Genomic DNA, 14,910 nt, shown 5'->3' on the forward strand with positions numbered 1-14,910 from the left:
AATCGATTAAATCGGCCGGTTCGGTCCAATTTTTAAAACATTACGTTGTAGTGTTAATCTTGCATCTTCCATCATACAGGAAGATTTTTATAAATAAATCAAAGATTCATATATATATATATATATATATATATATATATATATATATATATATATATATATATATATATATATATATATATATATAGATAGATAGATAGATAGATAGATAGATAGATAGATAGATAGATAGATAGATAGATAGAGAGAGAGAGCATTTTCGATACAAGGAGTCGCCCTTTAATCGAATATGACTCTAACACCACTAATGAGTTATCATAAGGGAAAAATATTTACATTGCATCAAACACTCATTTAAAGGTCAAAGATTCATTCAAATAACTTAAACAAATAAGGAAGACACCATATATTCACGCAAAACTTTAAGTTGATAGATCCCCTCTTACTTTTAAAATATTTAACTTTCACTTTTTTTTAAATAATATGAGACTATCAACTCATATTTATTTCTCAATAAAAATATCTATGATTTGAAGAGAGGCATGATAAAATGTTATATTCTACCAAAAAGAATAAATAAATTCTAATAACACAATTGTTATCATTCTCAGTTTTTTCATTGACACGTTAGACCTTGAGCTCATCATTAGTATGGATCTTATTTCTATATCATTCTAATTTTTGTGGTAAATTTAGTTACTTATAGTCTTGTAAAGTCAGACAATTTTTGGACTAATCACGAAAAAAAGTTTATATTTATATTGTTCTCTTTAACGAGACGAGTTAAAATTGTTATTCGTAAAAAACAAGTTTAAAATAAGAACCAAGAGTGAGTAAAAATAGAAGTGTAAAAATCAAATTCTAAGCTTTGAACTGCAAATTCCCTTTTAGTTTTGAGTAATTATGTTCGAGTTTAATCCATTATAAATTCTAATATATTGTATTATGATCTTATCTTAATATATTCTTTCTGGTTTTATTTATAATAAAAAAATTAATTTTAAAATTAATTAAATAATTAATATATCTAATTTATATATTAACTAAATGGTAAATTCTTTGGCATTAAGAGTTTAAATTGGGTACCAATATTTTTAGTTTAAATTATTTTAAATTTTAATTTATTTGAAACAAAATAAAATAAAATAAATGACGAATCATTGAATTATATCATCTAATTGGTTGAAAATATTAATACATTAATTATTTAATATATTTAAGGGAGAATGCTGACTTGTGTCTTAAGAACTCAACCTGTGTATATGTCCTTAGCACTAGAATCCCATGTAAGAAATTTTCTAACATTTATTAGATGGGTGATGCAAAAACTTTATCTTATAATAAAAAATGAATTATATTATTTAAAAAAATGATTAAAAGAGGAATGGAAATGAAAGGCTGTGGATTGAAGGAAAATGAGGTGGAGGAAAGTCCTTGTGTTATCACAACACAACATAATAAGAGGAAATGAAACACAAACTTGAAACTTCACAACACAAGTATGGCTAGATTAGTGGCACTCCAACAGAATCAACTATCTTTCCCTCCTTTAGCTTCCTCTCTTTCTGATTTCAATGGAACAAGACTTCAAACTCATATTCAGGTTCTTCACTTCCCTCTTTTCTATTCATTCAATAACGTACATTCTGTTATCTATTAGTCTTCCTTCATCACCATGCTAATTCATTTCTGTTACAGTTGAAAAGAAAAACATGGAAGCCAAAAGGATCCTTCTATGTCTCAGCATCAAGCACAAAGAAAATTCTCATCATGGGAGGTACTAGATTCATTGGTGTGTTTTTGTCTAGGCAACTTGTCAAAGAAGGTCACCAGGTAACCATTTCATCCTTTCACTTTAATCTCTGTAAAAAAAAAACATGTCCTCGACACCAACACTTGTGGTTTCGTTCAATTTATTCCTTTATTTAAACTATTATAGGTGTCAATGTGTTACTGTCAATATCGTGTCCAATGTCAGTATTGATGTCGTGTCTGATGTCCGTGTCTATGCTTTGAAGACTTTAAAACTGTATAATAGATATTTTAGAAGCTGTATAACTAGTGAATTTGGCAGGTAACTTTATTTACAAGAGGAAAAGCACCTATCACTCAACAATTGCCAGGTGAATCAGACACTGATTTTGCTGATTTTTCTTCAAAGGTATATATACTAATTGTAACTGTAAAACTTTTCATCGTTGTTATTAATACATGAAGCATTCATTATTTCTGTTATGTGTTTCATAGATCTTGCATTTGAAAGGAGACAGGAAGGACTATGATTTTGTAAAATCTAGTCTCTCAGCAGAAGGATTTGATGTTGTTTATGACATAAATGGTATTTACATATATCCTAATTGTTCATACACTTCACATATATAGTTAGATTGTGATTTTTCGACGTATGTTTCAGGACGAGAGGCGGAAGAAGTTGAACCAATACTTGATGCTCTCCCTAATCTAGAACAGTAATCAGTAGCAGTAGTTTTTGTTTATGTAACCATAATCATTAAAAATATTTGATTAGTAGTAATCATAATACCGTAAATCTCAGGTTCATTTACTGCTCTTCTGCCGGTGTCTATCTCAAATCGGATTTATTACCTCACGCCGAGGTCAGTGTAACATTCCATATTATATTTTGTTTTGATTAGTTTCATTTATCTTTTGTTAACTATGGTTTTTGTTGATAGATTGATGCAGTTGACCCTAAGAGCAGGCACAAGGGAAAGCTTGAAACAGAAAGCTTGTTGCAATCAAAGGATGTTAATTGGACTTCTATAAGGCCGGTTTACATTTATGGACCTTTGAACTACAACCCTGTTGAAGAGTGGTTCTTCCACAGACTGAAAGCCGGTCGCCCGATTCCTATTCCCGGCTCAGGAATACAGATAACACAGCTTGGTCATGTTAAGGTACTAATGAACCTGAGCCATATTTTGTATAAGATCGGTTGAGTCACCTGCTATTAGACTACTCCGGTCACTATTCTGATTCATGGTTACTTTTGTATGACAAGGAACTTTTTAGATGCTGGTCTTCTAGTATGTAAGTTTATGGTTTTATGCAATTTTGTTTTGGCTAAAATAAGGTTCAACTGTGACAGGATCTGGCGACAGCATTTCTGAAGGTTCTTGGAAACAATAAAGCTAGCAAGCAGATATTCAACATCTCAGGAGACAAATATGTCACATTTGACGGACTAGCGAGAGCATGTGCTAAGGTAAACAATGATCAATGCATGTCATGTTCTATGTATGATCACAAGCATAGAATAATGGAACTTTCCTCAATAATGTCTTGTCATTTTCAGGCCGGCGGGTTCCCTGAACCCGAGCTCGTTCACTACAATCCTAAAGACTTTGATTTTGGGAAAAAGAAGTCATTTCCCTTTCGCGACCAGGTGAATCAACAGCATTTGGCCTAATGATATATTGAAAGATAGGTGAAATTATGACACTATGATGAACAAACATTGATGTGTTTTTTTATAAAATTTTATTGTGCAGCATTTCTTTGCATCAGTGGAGAAAGCAAAGAGTGTGCTTGGATTGGAACCTGACTATGGGCTTGTAGAGGGTCTTACAGATTCGTATAACCTCGATTTTGGTAGAGGAACTTTCCGCAAAGAAGCTGATTTTTCAACCGATGATATAATTCTTGGCAAGAGTCTTGTTAGTGTATGATGATTATTACAAATCACTCTTTTAATTTTATGTATGTATTTCACATATTATATAATTCACGTGGATATTTAATTTAAAGATTTCCATGTTAAGAAAACGCCAATCATATTCCTATGGTCTTAAAGACCCTAATCGGAGACAAGTCACTAATAGGGAACTTAAACCTTTCACTACTAATCATACTTGGGATATTGTAAAACTTCCACCAAACAAAATTGTCATTGGCTACCAATGGATTTTCACAACTGTGCACTATCATAGGCTGGTGATATAAAGTCAATTCACTCCTCAATGCTGCATAATAGAATTTTTTAAGATAAATTCTTTCATAATCATGAATTTATGTTGGGTATTGACAGAGACGTTTTCAAAAATTGGGAGATCCTGTTTTAATTTTAAAATTGGTTATAATAAAAAAGAATAGAAAAAAATAGTATTTTATTCAAAATTATAAATAATATTATAAAAAAGTTATTTATAAATAGTTAATAATATAATAGTTGATAAATCTTTAATTATTTAACTATAATATATAAATATTTTCCAAAGTTCATTTTAAAAAGTAAATGATAAATATGCATATATGTTTAAAATTAAACTATAGTATGGGTGGGTACAAATCTACTGTATAGTATACTTTTGCACTTTTCATAGAATAATATATTTTAATTGCAAAAACTGGTTTCACCATATATCGAACCTGCATTCTGATTTTCAAACAAATATTTCAATGCTTAGCCACTGAGTTGGTTAACAACATCATTTAGATAATTAGAACGGGTAAATTTAGATACTTTTTTAATGTTTATAGTTAAAACTAATAATTTTGAGGCTCCGATTTTTGAGAGGTCTGGTGCAACGAGTCAGGTTGCACGAATTCAAAACCAATCTTAAATACCGATACTTTTAGAGCATTATGTGTAAACATTTAAATTTATTTTTAAAAAATGATATGATATTAAATTATAGTAATTGATTGAAGGTATTTAATACCCAACTAAATTTAAAGGTACTGATCATCATTTTCTAATACTCACTTCTAGTCATTAAAAGTTGAAGTATTTGATCTTTATATTAAATGAAAGACATCAAATTTTTTTATTTGAATATTTCTTATAAAAATATAGAGAATAGTAACTTATAGAGTTTTGGATTTTTCCTCGTCTTTTAGTTTTTTTAATATTTCTTTTGAGAGTCTGCTTTTATTTTCTCTTTTATTTTCCCATCTTATCAAATCAGTTATTACTTAAAAATATTGTGTTGTGAATATATATATATATTATATATATATATATATATATATATATATATATATTAATATATTATATATATATTATATATATATATATATATATTATATATATATATATATTATATATATATATATATATATATATATATATATATATATAATATATATATATATATAATATATATATATATATATATATATATATAAATAAGTTGGAGACTTCATTTTTGTTAATTTACTCTTTTTTATTTATGAAAATAGAAAATTCACGAAAAGTAATTATATTAGAGACGCGAGAGATATTCGGTTGGTGATCACATTTTTATAATCTTTTAAAATTATATTTACACAACTTAAAAAGTAAAAATTATAGTACCAGGGTTCATAATATGTATATAAATCATGAGCTACATATCAATCTATTATGAGAGGACTGTACACAAAAATATAATATTTGACTAGTTTAATTCATGATGAGCAACACCACCATCTCCACCCTCTTAACCTAACCAAATAGATGAATATGTTTTTAATACTTTCAAGGAAAATATTATAAACAATATACCCTCAATTTTTGATTCATCAGACCAACTTATAAATATCTCTTATGATACTGAAATAGAATCTGAAATTGAACCTCACCCTATCACAAACCTTGAGAAAATTGATGACTTAGTTCGGCATTTCGAATCTGAGGCAAATGAGCGTCTATATTCTGTAGTACATGATTGCACAAATTGTCTTAATCTTGCTCAGAGTAATATTGCTTGGGTTGACTTCAGAAGACGGATGAAGTCACGCTTCCGGGAGTTGAAAGAACTATGTTATATAGGTGTTCAGAGAAGATTTAGTGACAAGTTTTCTGAGTTTTTAAAGACTCTTGTAGAATTATTCTCTCCAAGAACTCCTATAAGAGCCCTTCCCCTTCCAGAAGCGGTCCCAAAATCTATCACTTCTGAAGCAGAAGTTGATGTTATGGTCACTCCTCCACCTGTATATTATATAACAACTGTATCTGGAACAAAACCAATTATGAATGCTGAAGACTCTAGTTCTGAACTTATTCCTATGGTGCTGAAGAGTCTGCAAGAGCTGAATAATGAAAATCAAGTTGTTAGATCTCGCCTGGACAAGCAAGATGAAATGTTCAAGAAACATGTTGAAACTAACACCAAGATTGAGGGGTTGCTTCATGCCATTTTGTCCAAATTGCCACCCCTACCTTAGAAACTCTTTTAAAAACTTAATATTTTCTTGTTTTTTCATTAAAGTTTTTTTGTTTCTTTATCTTTAACTATTTTGAAAAATGAAATGAAGTTTCTTTTGTGTTATTACTTTGTCTCTATCTTTATGTATTTTCTTTTTGATTGATGACAAATGAGGAGAAAAGTGGATATGATTTTGATACTTATTTCCTTTCTGAATCCTAAACATTGATTCTGATAAATATATATGTTCTTAATCTAGAATTTGGGAACTTTGATTAAGTTCATCATTATTGTTAACTTTTTCAATCAAGCTAACCAGGTTATTCATAACTTCATGATTATAAGGCATCAACCAAAAACATATGGGTTTTCTAACTAAGATCTAAATCAAGCAAGTTTTCAACCAGATTTTGATACAAGAAATTGAGAATGTCTAATCAAGTTCTGATACAAGTTCATTAAAGTGTAAGACCCCAATTTTGACTCTAAGATCCCTCATGATATCTCATCATATGCATTAGCATTGGGATCACAACCTAGCATCCTCCTTACCCCTCATTCATTGGGTTTGCATTGGGAGAGATCACCAAGCACATTTGATTGTATCATACTCCATTTTTTTATTTACTAACCAAAATACCAAAAATATGTCAATGTATAGTTTGTTTCTTTTGTAGATAGTGTGTATGCTCACCTATGCTATATCAAAGCTCATATCTAGGGTTTGAGATCCTCAATGCAAGGAGCACAATCAAAAATTGCTTTACATTGGCTCTAAGCATCATATATGGATCCCCATGATCTTCACATGTCATTTTGATCAAGAATTCATCAATAGTTTGGAGTTGGTTTGCCTTGGAAACCCTAATTCATCTAGGTATCTTGTGTGACTTCTTCAACAAACCTCTTCAACAACTGATCAAATATTTCAAGGGATACTTCACACTTTATCATCTTATGCATATATGATCCTCCATGAGTCTAAAAAGTCAAGATAATGTCAAGCTAGCAAGTTGGTTCATGGTGGTTGATCAGAGAAAGTCAACTAGTCAAAACTGGGGTTCCCTAGACCCTATCTCCTACAATTTTTGTCATATGAAAATGATTCCAAGAGGAACGTTACTCAAAATGACACTACAAACAACTTTAATATTTAAGTCAAGAGCTAGGTTGGCTTTGAAAGTCATTTTTTATGGTGAAAGATTATAGGTCATTTTGTCTGAACCTTAGTTTCGAGACCAACTTACAAAGACCATAACTTGCTCAATTTTTATGAGATGAAGGCCATTCAAATTTCATGATCCAATTCAAGATGTCCACTTCAACTTTGATGTTTGGATGAAGTTTAAATTCAACTTGCAAATGAATGTGCCAAGAGGAAACATTATAGGTCATTTTGGGCCAATACCATTGAACAAGTGATTTTCCTCAAATCTCCGTGTGCCAAGCTTTGAACCTGCAACCCCAAACCCTCACCATTGAAGGATAAACTTGAGGATTTTCTTTAAAAATCGAGTTTCAAATCTCCATTTGTTTTGAGATTGAAACTCCAACAGTCCATCCATTTCTTTGACCCATTTCACTTCCATCAAGCATCTGAAGCAAGGCCAAGCATAATTAAAAGCAAGATCGTGCCAATCTGAAGCTCCATTGAAGGTGATTTTTCAGAATTTCCATCTCTTCGATTCTCCCTCAATTCTTCACCATTCTTGTTGATTTTTGGTTGTCTGAAGTCTTATCAATGTAGGCAAGAAGATTGAGTTGCTTTGAGGTCAAATCGAAGCAACTCAGTTCATGATCCTCAAAATTCAAATCCTTGTATCTTTTTATATACTTGGAATTGGACAAAATAAAGGCCAGATCCGTGCTCCTGAGCATTTTTCCTTCAAAGTAATGTACTCACTTTTTATTTTCCATAAGGTTTGAGTTGGACCAGTCCGGTGGTCCTCACTGGAGAAGATGACCGGCGCTAGGGCTCCGGTGGTGTGCTGGATCAATCCAGACCATCTGATCTATTTGAATTGTTATAATCTCATGTGTTGCTTCTGATTACCATGCGTATACACGCATTGATTTGGGAACATGATGGAGCGCGCGTTTTGGCCATCTGATCTGCCACCTCAATTAATGAGGGAGATCAGATGGCTCTTTTTTTTTGAATTTTTGATTATTTCCTTTAATCCATTATTTTTAATTAATTCATATCAATTTCATTTTTAATCCAAAAAAATTCAAATATTTTCCTCTTTCATTTTCTAAATTAAAAATATTTTTTGGATTAATTTTGATATTTTTCATGAATTAATTGTTTTTGTGCATATTTTTTATTATTTAAAAATGCTCCTGACTTTTCAAAAATAATGAATTTTTTTGTCTAAGGTCCTTTGACCTTGTTTGACCTAGGATAAATCTCTTGGCCATTTATTTGGTGTTTTGAAGAGGTTTTAGGTTTTTGATCAAACATAATTTAAGTTAAATGCATTTTAATTTGATTTTTAATTGATTAATTGTGTAAAAATTGTGTTGAGCCATTTTTATTGACATGTGAAGTTTGAATATGTGTTTGGGCCTTGGTCAAGGTTAATTTGACTTTTGTTGGATTGAAATCATTGAATTTAAGGGATTGATGAAATGTACATTTCATCTCCCAAAATAAATGAATAATTTTAATTTGATAAAATTCCTCGCATGACCAATTTGTGTTTGTCTCATCTTCCCTCCCTCTTCATCTTCAATCCCATTTTATCCCATCCCTTTCATTGACCAATGAGGTCTCAATATCCTAAGGCTAATTGGTTCATCAATAACTTTGTGTTAGATGAACCAATACAAATATGAATGAGATTAGGTCCATCCTTTGATCATTTTATTTTTGTGGGTGGTATGTTTTAGGAGTATGGTTCATTATACCATATCTCTAACATGTATTAACACCAAAATTTCTATTTCCCGACCTCAGATAGTTGTGACTTCTACATAAGTCCAATTACGATTGCTTAACATAGCGCTAAATTTTGACCCCAAAGACATAACATTCTAGTAAGTGAGATTGTAAGTCTCCACCCTTTTCATGGTATTTTGTGGAAACTTGGCCTTTTTTCCTTCCTTTGGAAGATGTCTTGGTTCCAGGATCCATGCTTGTGAATAGAGGGTTGAGTGTTCTCCAAAGAATGACTTAATCAATTGAAAAGCAAAACTTCACTAACATCTAATCAACTAACATTTGACTAACTTTTATTATTATTGCTTTTAATTTCACGTCATTTACTTTATGCAATTTAATTCAAGTCATTTACCATTCCATTTGCCATTTTACATATCATTTAACTTGTTTATGTTTATGCCATTTTCACTTTGCTCATTTGAGCCATATATTGTGATTGTATATATTTGTTTATGTATCTTGTTTGTATTTATGGTCTTAGGACCTTAAAATACCTAATAAACAACAAAAATCCTAAAAAATGTTTGTGTGGACTATTGGATTTGCTATGAGCTTTGGACTTAGAATTAGGCAACATTCCCTATGCAAAAGGACTTGGCCAATGCCAACATTTCTGAAACCAAGTTATTGTGATTTGAGCTTTCATCTGATGCAAGTATTGGGATCCACTTGAGTTCATCCGCTACATGGTCTTGATGCAAATGTTACTTTGAACCCGTGTCTAATGCCTTATACTGAGTCATTCAAGGAGTATGTCATCTGATACATGGGAAGATTATGAAGAAGACTATGAAGTTGATAGCTTGGATGTGGCTATCTTTATTTGATGCCTTGCTCTTCATTTTTCTACTTGCTTATTGATATTGCTTGATTAAAGTCCAAAGGAAAAGTAGGTTTCTATATGACATTCTTGTCTATTGGATTGCATCCCATTGGTCAGATCTTTTCAACCTTAACTTTTAAATCTTTGCTTAGGATTAGTCTCTTCATCTCCTCCCATTTCTTAAATTTCAAATCTCTCCCCCTTTTTTAAAATCTTCTTTGCTTGTGATTTCTAACTTAGACTCTCTTGCAAATTATAAACCTTGGCCTTATGCCATTGTGTTAATTCCTTAGGATTGACATTAATTTTGTAAAACAAATAATGTAATCATCTCTGTTGTTTTAATATGTTGGGTTGAAGAAATTCAACATCTGGACCAACATGTCTTGTACGATGTCACGACATCAGGTCTGTGACATCGCACTTGAGTAGAAAACTGAATTAATTAATTCAGTATATATTCTGGGATCAGCAAGGATATCTGGTGAATATCCTAACTTCCATGTGGAGGTCTTGAAGACTCAATCAGAATATGTATAGGCTCTAAATATGGAGATATATATGGAGAGAGTTTAGGAACTTGAAGACCTTGTTTGTAGCAGAATTTTTCTGCTGAAGTTGTAACAGCAAAGAACAAGTCTGCTGCGATTTCTGAAGGCCCAAATCCAGTTGGGTGATTAGGTTATAAATAGCTGATTGTAACCTAGTTTTTGTAAGCCTCTTAGAATGAAAATTTAGGGGTGTGTGTGAGGTAAACCTCCCAGTCTGTGGGAAGGTTACCATGTGTTTCTCAGTGGTAAAAGCTGAGAGTATTTGTAACTCAAAGCCTGTAGGCAAGAGTGATTTTGTTCTTGAATGAAGCTGTGAAGCAAGTTCAAGATGTGGTAACATTACATTGTGTTTGTAGTGATAGGAATGGAAACTGGAGGTTTCTATCTAGGAGTTCCTAGGTATAGATTGCATTGGGTAGGGATTAAGTGAAGAGTTGTAAACGGGTGAGTTTAACTCTGAATTAATACTGCTGATAGTGGATCTTCTTCCTGGCTTGGTAGCCCCCAGATGTAGGTCATGTTGGACTGAACTGGGTTAACAATTTCCTGTGTGTGTTTACCTACTGCATGTTATAATCATGTCTGCCATAACTCAGGTTGTATTACAGTCTGCTTATCAAGTTAATAACAAACCTGATACATAGCCTTCTGTTGGAATGTCAATCAGAATGTTTTGACATTCATCAACGACTACACAAACTGTATAATGATCTCAGTCAGTATGCAATTAAGTCTGGTCTTCAAGAGGATAACAGACCTGGCCAAAAGATCATAGTGAAACTGTCAAACTGGATGTCTTGACAGTTCTTCCAGTAAGCTGATACTGAAGTAGAGACTGGTTGGTCTTTTACAGTACAGCTAATTTAGCACAGTCTGTTTTCAGGAACATAACAGACTTAGCATATGGTCCTGAACTTGAATGTCAAACTGAATGTTGTGACATTCATTCCTGACAGCATATGCGTAATTGTTGGATGGTTAGTTTTTCTGTTCCAGGATTTTTTTCAGGCTATTCTTCAGGAATTCAACAGCTGATCTAAAATCTAGGAAACTAACAACTAAGCTACAATTAATGAACCTAGCAAATAATCTATTTGTTAGCTCCTTAATAAGTGGAGATTAGTTTAACTTGTTACAACCTTTAATTTAGGAAATACAAGTACATGACCAACAAACTGGAACAATATAACAGATGATGTCCAAATCAGGATTGAGACATCGTGTTGATAACTGTGTAGGAAAACAACAGAAGTGAATGCTATGGTGCACAGAACTAGGTGTTCCTCCATTCTAGGGTGTCATACAAGGAGATGTCGTGACATCTGTGAAAGGGTGCATATTAGTACAGAGTGCAATAACTGTCTTGCTGTATTAGGTACAATGTTAGATCAGATGTCATGACTTGAAGTAGAACATCTGAATACTGACTACGCCAGAATTTCAATTGGTATCAGAGCAGGCATCCTGTTCTGTTTCTGGATGAGATCCATGGCTGATACTTTGTGGTGTCTGGCAAGAAGTTATGTTGGAACCTGAAGATGGTTCTGCGGTTTCTCTGAATGGTCCCTTGAAGTAGGTGGATGGACTATTCATGACAGGAACTGTGTGCTCCTGCCTCTGGAGATTGGCAATTGGCCTTTGTGTGGGACAGCTGTGCAAGTATTGAATCATATTCAAACTTGTTATGTTCTTGGAGGCTGATTTGATGGAGTGTGTGTTCATTGGTTGAGTTGTATTATGATTTCCGCTGCATAATACATGGCAAAACTCAAACTCTAATGTAGTTTCCCCTCAGTGGATGAACTGCTGCCGTATTCAAGATCTCATAATAATCTACTGAAGATGTCAAAGATACTTGAGTCTCCACAAGTCCACTCATCATGACGTCCTCAATTCAGGATGGTAAGAATCACTTAATCACTGATTCCTCTACTCTCTGGAGTAGTGTATATGAAGACCTTGAAGACTTTCAAGGAAGGTGTGTTCCAAGGAGGTGGAACTAATGTTCTATGTGATGTTAGAACATGTTGTTCAACAAGTATGCAGCTACTGGTTGAAGAGCAGATGTTTCTAGGTGTCAAACAAAGGGATACTCTTGTTTGGAACCTTCTCCTGACCTGGAAGAGGAGACATTTGTGTGTGCAAAGTTGACAAGGGTAGGGTCAACTGTATGTGAGCTCAAGAAGGTCACTTTTAGAAGTCTGATCTCTAGAAGTGGAGCTGGTTGAAATGTGACACTGTGCAATCCCCGCTGTGTGCCTTATCCCTGTAGATTGATCAGGGTTGGATAGTTGGTTTCTGAAGTACCATGGTGTACTGGAAGACAAGCCCCCTGGATGATAGGGCAACCTGACTGCTATTCCATTCAAGAGGATTGGGACCATGAATCGAGTTATTCAAACACCACGATCAGAAGTGACAGTTCTTTCAAGGAGTGAGAATATGAAGATTCAGAGGTTAGTTGAGGTAGTATGCTCTGGCATTGCATATCTACTATGAACTAGTGTTGTTGTCTTTCACTAGTACTCATGGTCAGCTGAAGTCTGATTGGTGTGATTGGAGTAAGTCTAGGTATAACTCACAGAGTTAGGTGCCACTGGTAGGGATGGTATATGTCATGTTGAGACATATCTGTACAATGCATGGATATTTGTGTGAAGTTTCCATGATTGTTAATTTGAGGGGGAGTTTTGGTTAACCTCCTCACATTTGGTCAGCCTAGGGTCTGGTTGGCTGTTGACCTGTGTCACATGGGTTCTGGTGGTTGTGTGACACATTTGCAAGGAAGAATTCATCTCTCTCTTTCCTAAGGGTGAATTTAATCTGAGAAGAGTTTCAAAACTGTTGAAGTGCTTGCAAGCAGAAGATGTTGACACTAGAAGAGTATTTTCAAAGTAGTCTTATGGTGGAAGTATCTGAAAGGAATATTGGGAAAGGATTTAAGATCAATGTCAACTTGTGCCAAGTACAAGTATATAATTGATTATCCTTGGAACTCAAGATAACTGATGTTCTTAAAGATGTTAGAACATCTCTTCTTCAAGACCCTGTGCAGAATCACAGGAAGGATAGTACATTGGTTGATGATCTATCTCTTTGGTGGCAGCAAAAGCATATGATCTCTGAAAAGGTTTCCTGGCAAGAAACATGTTCAGCCTGGGTGTGTACAAGAAGAAGAAGACATCATAGTCTTGATGGTGGTCACTTGGATCAGTTTATCTCTGATCTAAGTAATGAAGTGCATTGGCTAATGCACACTATGAAGTTAAGAACAAGTGGCAGCATTCTTAACATCATGGAAACAGCCTTGCTTTAGGAAGTGGAATCCTTGGTATAGCTGAAGGGTTAGTTTCTAACTGGTCCTACTGAAGACTCATGCATCAGAGTGTCTGATGTCTTTGGAGAAGAAGCAGGAATTCATCAAGGTGTGAGCTTGGATGACTTAACTGCAAACCTGCAGGATGGAGGTTGTTTACTCAAACTTGGTTCCACAATCAAGTCTATGAGAACATTGAACTCTTGTTCTGTGAAGGGAGGAAGTTCTTTCAAGTGGCAGAAGAAGGAGCTGAATTCAACAGCTAGATGTCTAAACACAATGTTGTGACATTTGGTTTAACATCAGAGTCTTAGTTGGTGAAGTGGCACATCAACTTAAGATAGAAGGGTCTACAGAGTTGTAGATTGGGTACTTCAAAAGGATCGTTCTCATTGCAGTTCTTAGGAGTTGCTGGTTGGAGAAGATGTTACATGTTCATGTCTTAGAGACCCTAAGCTCTGTTTAACATGTAACTTGAAGTTCAAATCTCACTTGGAAGGTCAGAATATCTTTGGGAGAAGTCTGATAAACTTCGGGAGGTCAAAAAGCAGCATTTGACCTTTTCATATGAGGATTCATGAAGGAGGTAATCCACCAGTGGCAGTTGGTCTACCTCAGAAGTGAGTTCGAAGAATCAAGAAAATCAACATATGGCAGCTGATTATTCTTGATGAAAGTCTGAGACTAATTACTTTTGAGCAGAAAAGTATTAAGTTGAAGACAAAAGGAGGTGTTTTCTATTCATCCCTTGGAGCTTGTGGTAGGAGTTCTGAGCCATCTATGGAAGATTATCTCTTGTAATGGGATGAAAATGTATATGTCCCAATGTATGTCTGGGTTCTTCTTGATCAAGCTGGTGACTCAGCAATATCTGAAGACTATCAGATGGTGTTCCTTGTTATGTTGTGAAGGATGTCCCAGCTGATGTTAGAACATCCTGTGAAGTGGTCTTCTGTTCTGGTTAGAAGAGAGATTAACACAGAGTGTGAATGTGTTCAGCTAAGAGGGTTGAACAGAGGGTGTGCTCTTGAAGACATGAAGATGCGTCTTATGTTTTCCATTCATCAAGTGGTCTGGAGTCTCTTTGAATCAGGAAGTATGTGAAGGTCCAACTTTAGGGTGTTGGATAT

General features: G+C 33.8%; 1 protein-coding gene across 1 annotated transcript; it reads left to right on the forward strand.

Moving 5' to 3' along the window:
- Positions 1-1,383: 1,383 nt before the first annotated feature.
- LOC127132475 (chloroplast stem-loop binding protein of 41 kDa b, chloroplastic) lies at positions 1,384-3,764 on the forward strand. Its single transcript, XM_051061424.1, has 10 exons — positions 1,384-1,603; positions 1,699-1,833; positions 2,075-2,161; positions 2,248-2,338; positions 2,414-2,468; positions 2,555-2,615; positions 2,694-2,915; positions 3,107-3,223; positions 3,314-3,403; positions 3,510-3,764. Exons 1-10 carry the CDS (start codon positions 1,502-1,504, stop codon positions 3,684-3,686), a joined length of 1,137 nt encoding a protein of 378 aa, XP_050917381.1. The 5' UTR covers positions 1,384-1,501; the 3' UTR covers positions 3,687-3,764.
- Positions 3,765-14,910: the final 11,146 nt, after the last annotated feature.

This window comes from Lathyrus oleraceus, chromosome 3 (assembly GCF_024323335.1).
Source record: "Lathyrus oleraceus cultivar Zhongwan6 chromosome 3, CAAS_Psat_ZW6_1.0, whole genome shotgun sequence".
Classification (NCBI taxonomy): domain Eukaryota; kingdom Viridiplantae; phylum Streptophyta; class Magnoliopsida; order Fabales; family Fabaceae; genus Lathyrus; species Lathyrus oleraceus.

What these genes read in the sequence shown, in the direction of transcription:
- LOC127132475 (XM_051061424.1), top strand. Translation starts at nt 1,502, where the DNA reads ATGGCTAGATTAGTGGCACTCCAACAGAATCAACTATCTTTCCCTCCT. An exon ending in GACTTCAAACTCATATTCAG is followed by an intron (nt 1,604 to 1,698) that starts GTTCTTCACTTC and finishes TTTCTGTTACAG; the next exon opens with TTGAAAAGAAAAACATGGAA. An exon ending in ATTTATTACCTCACGCCGAG is followed by an intron (nt 2,616 to 2,693) that starts GTCAGTGTAACA and finishes TTTTGTTGATAG; the next exon opens with ATTGATGCAGTTGACCCTAA.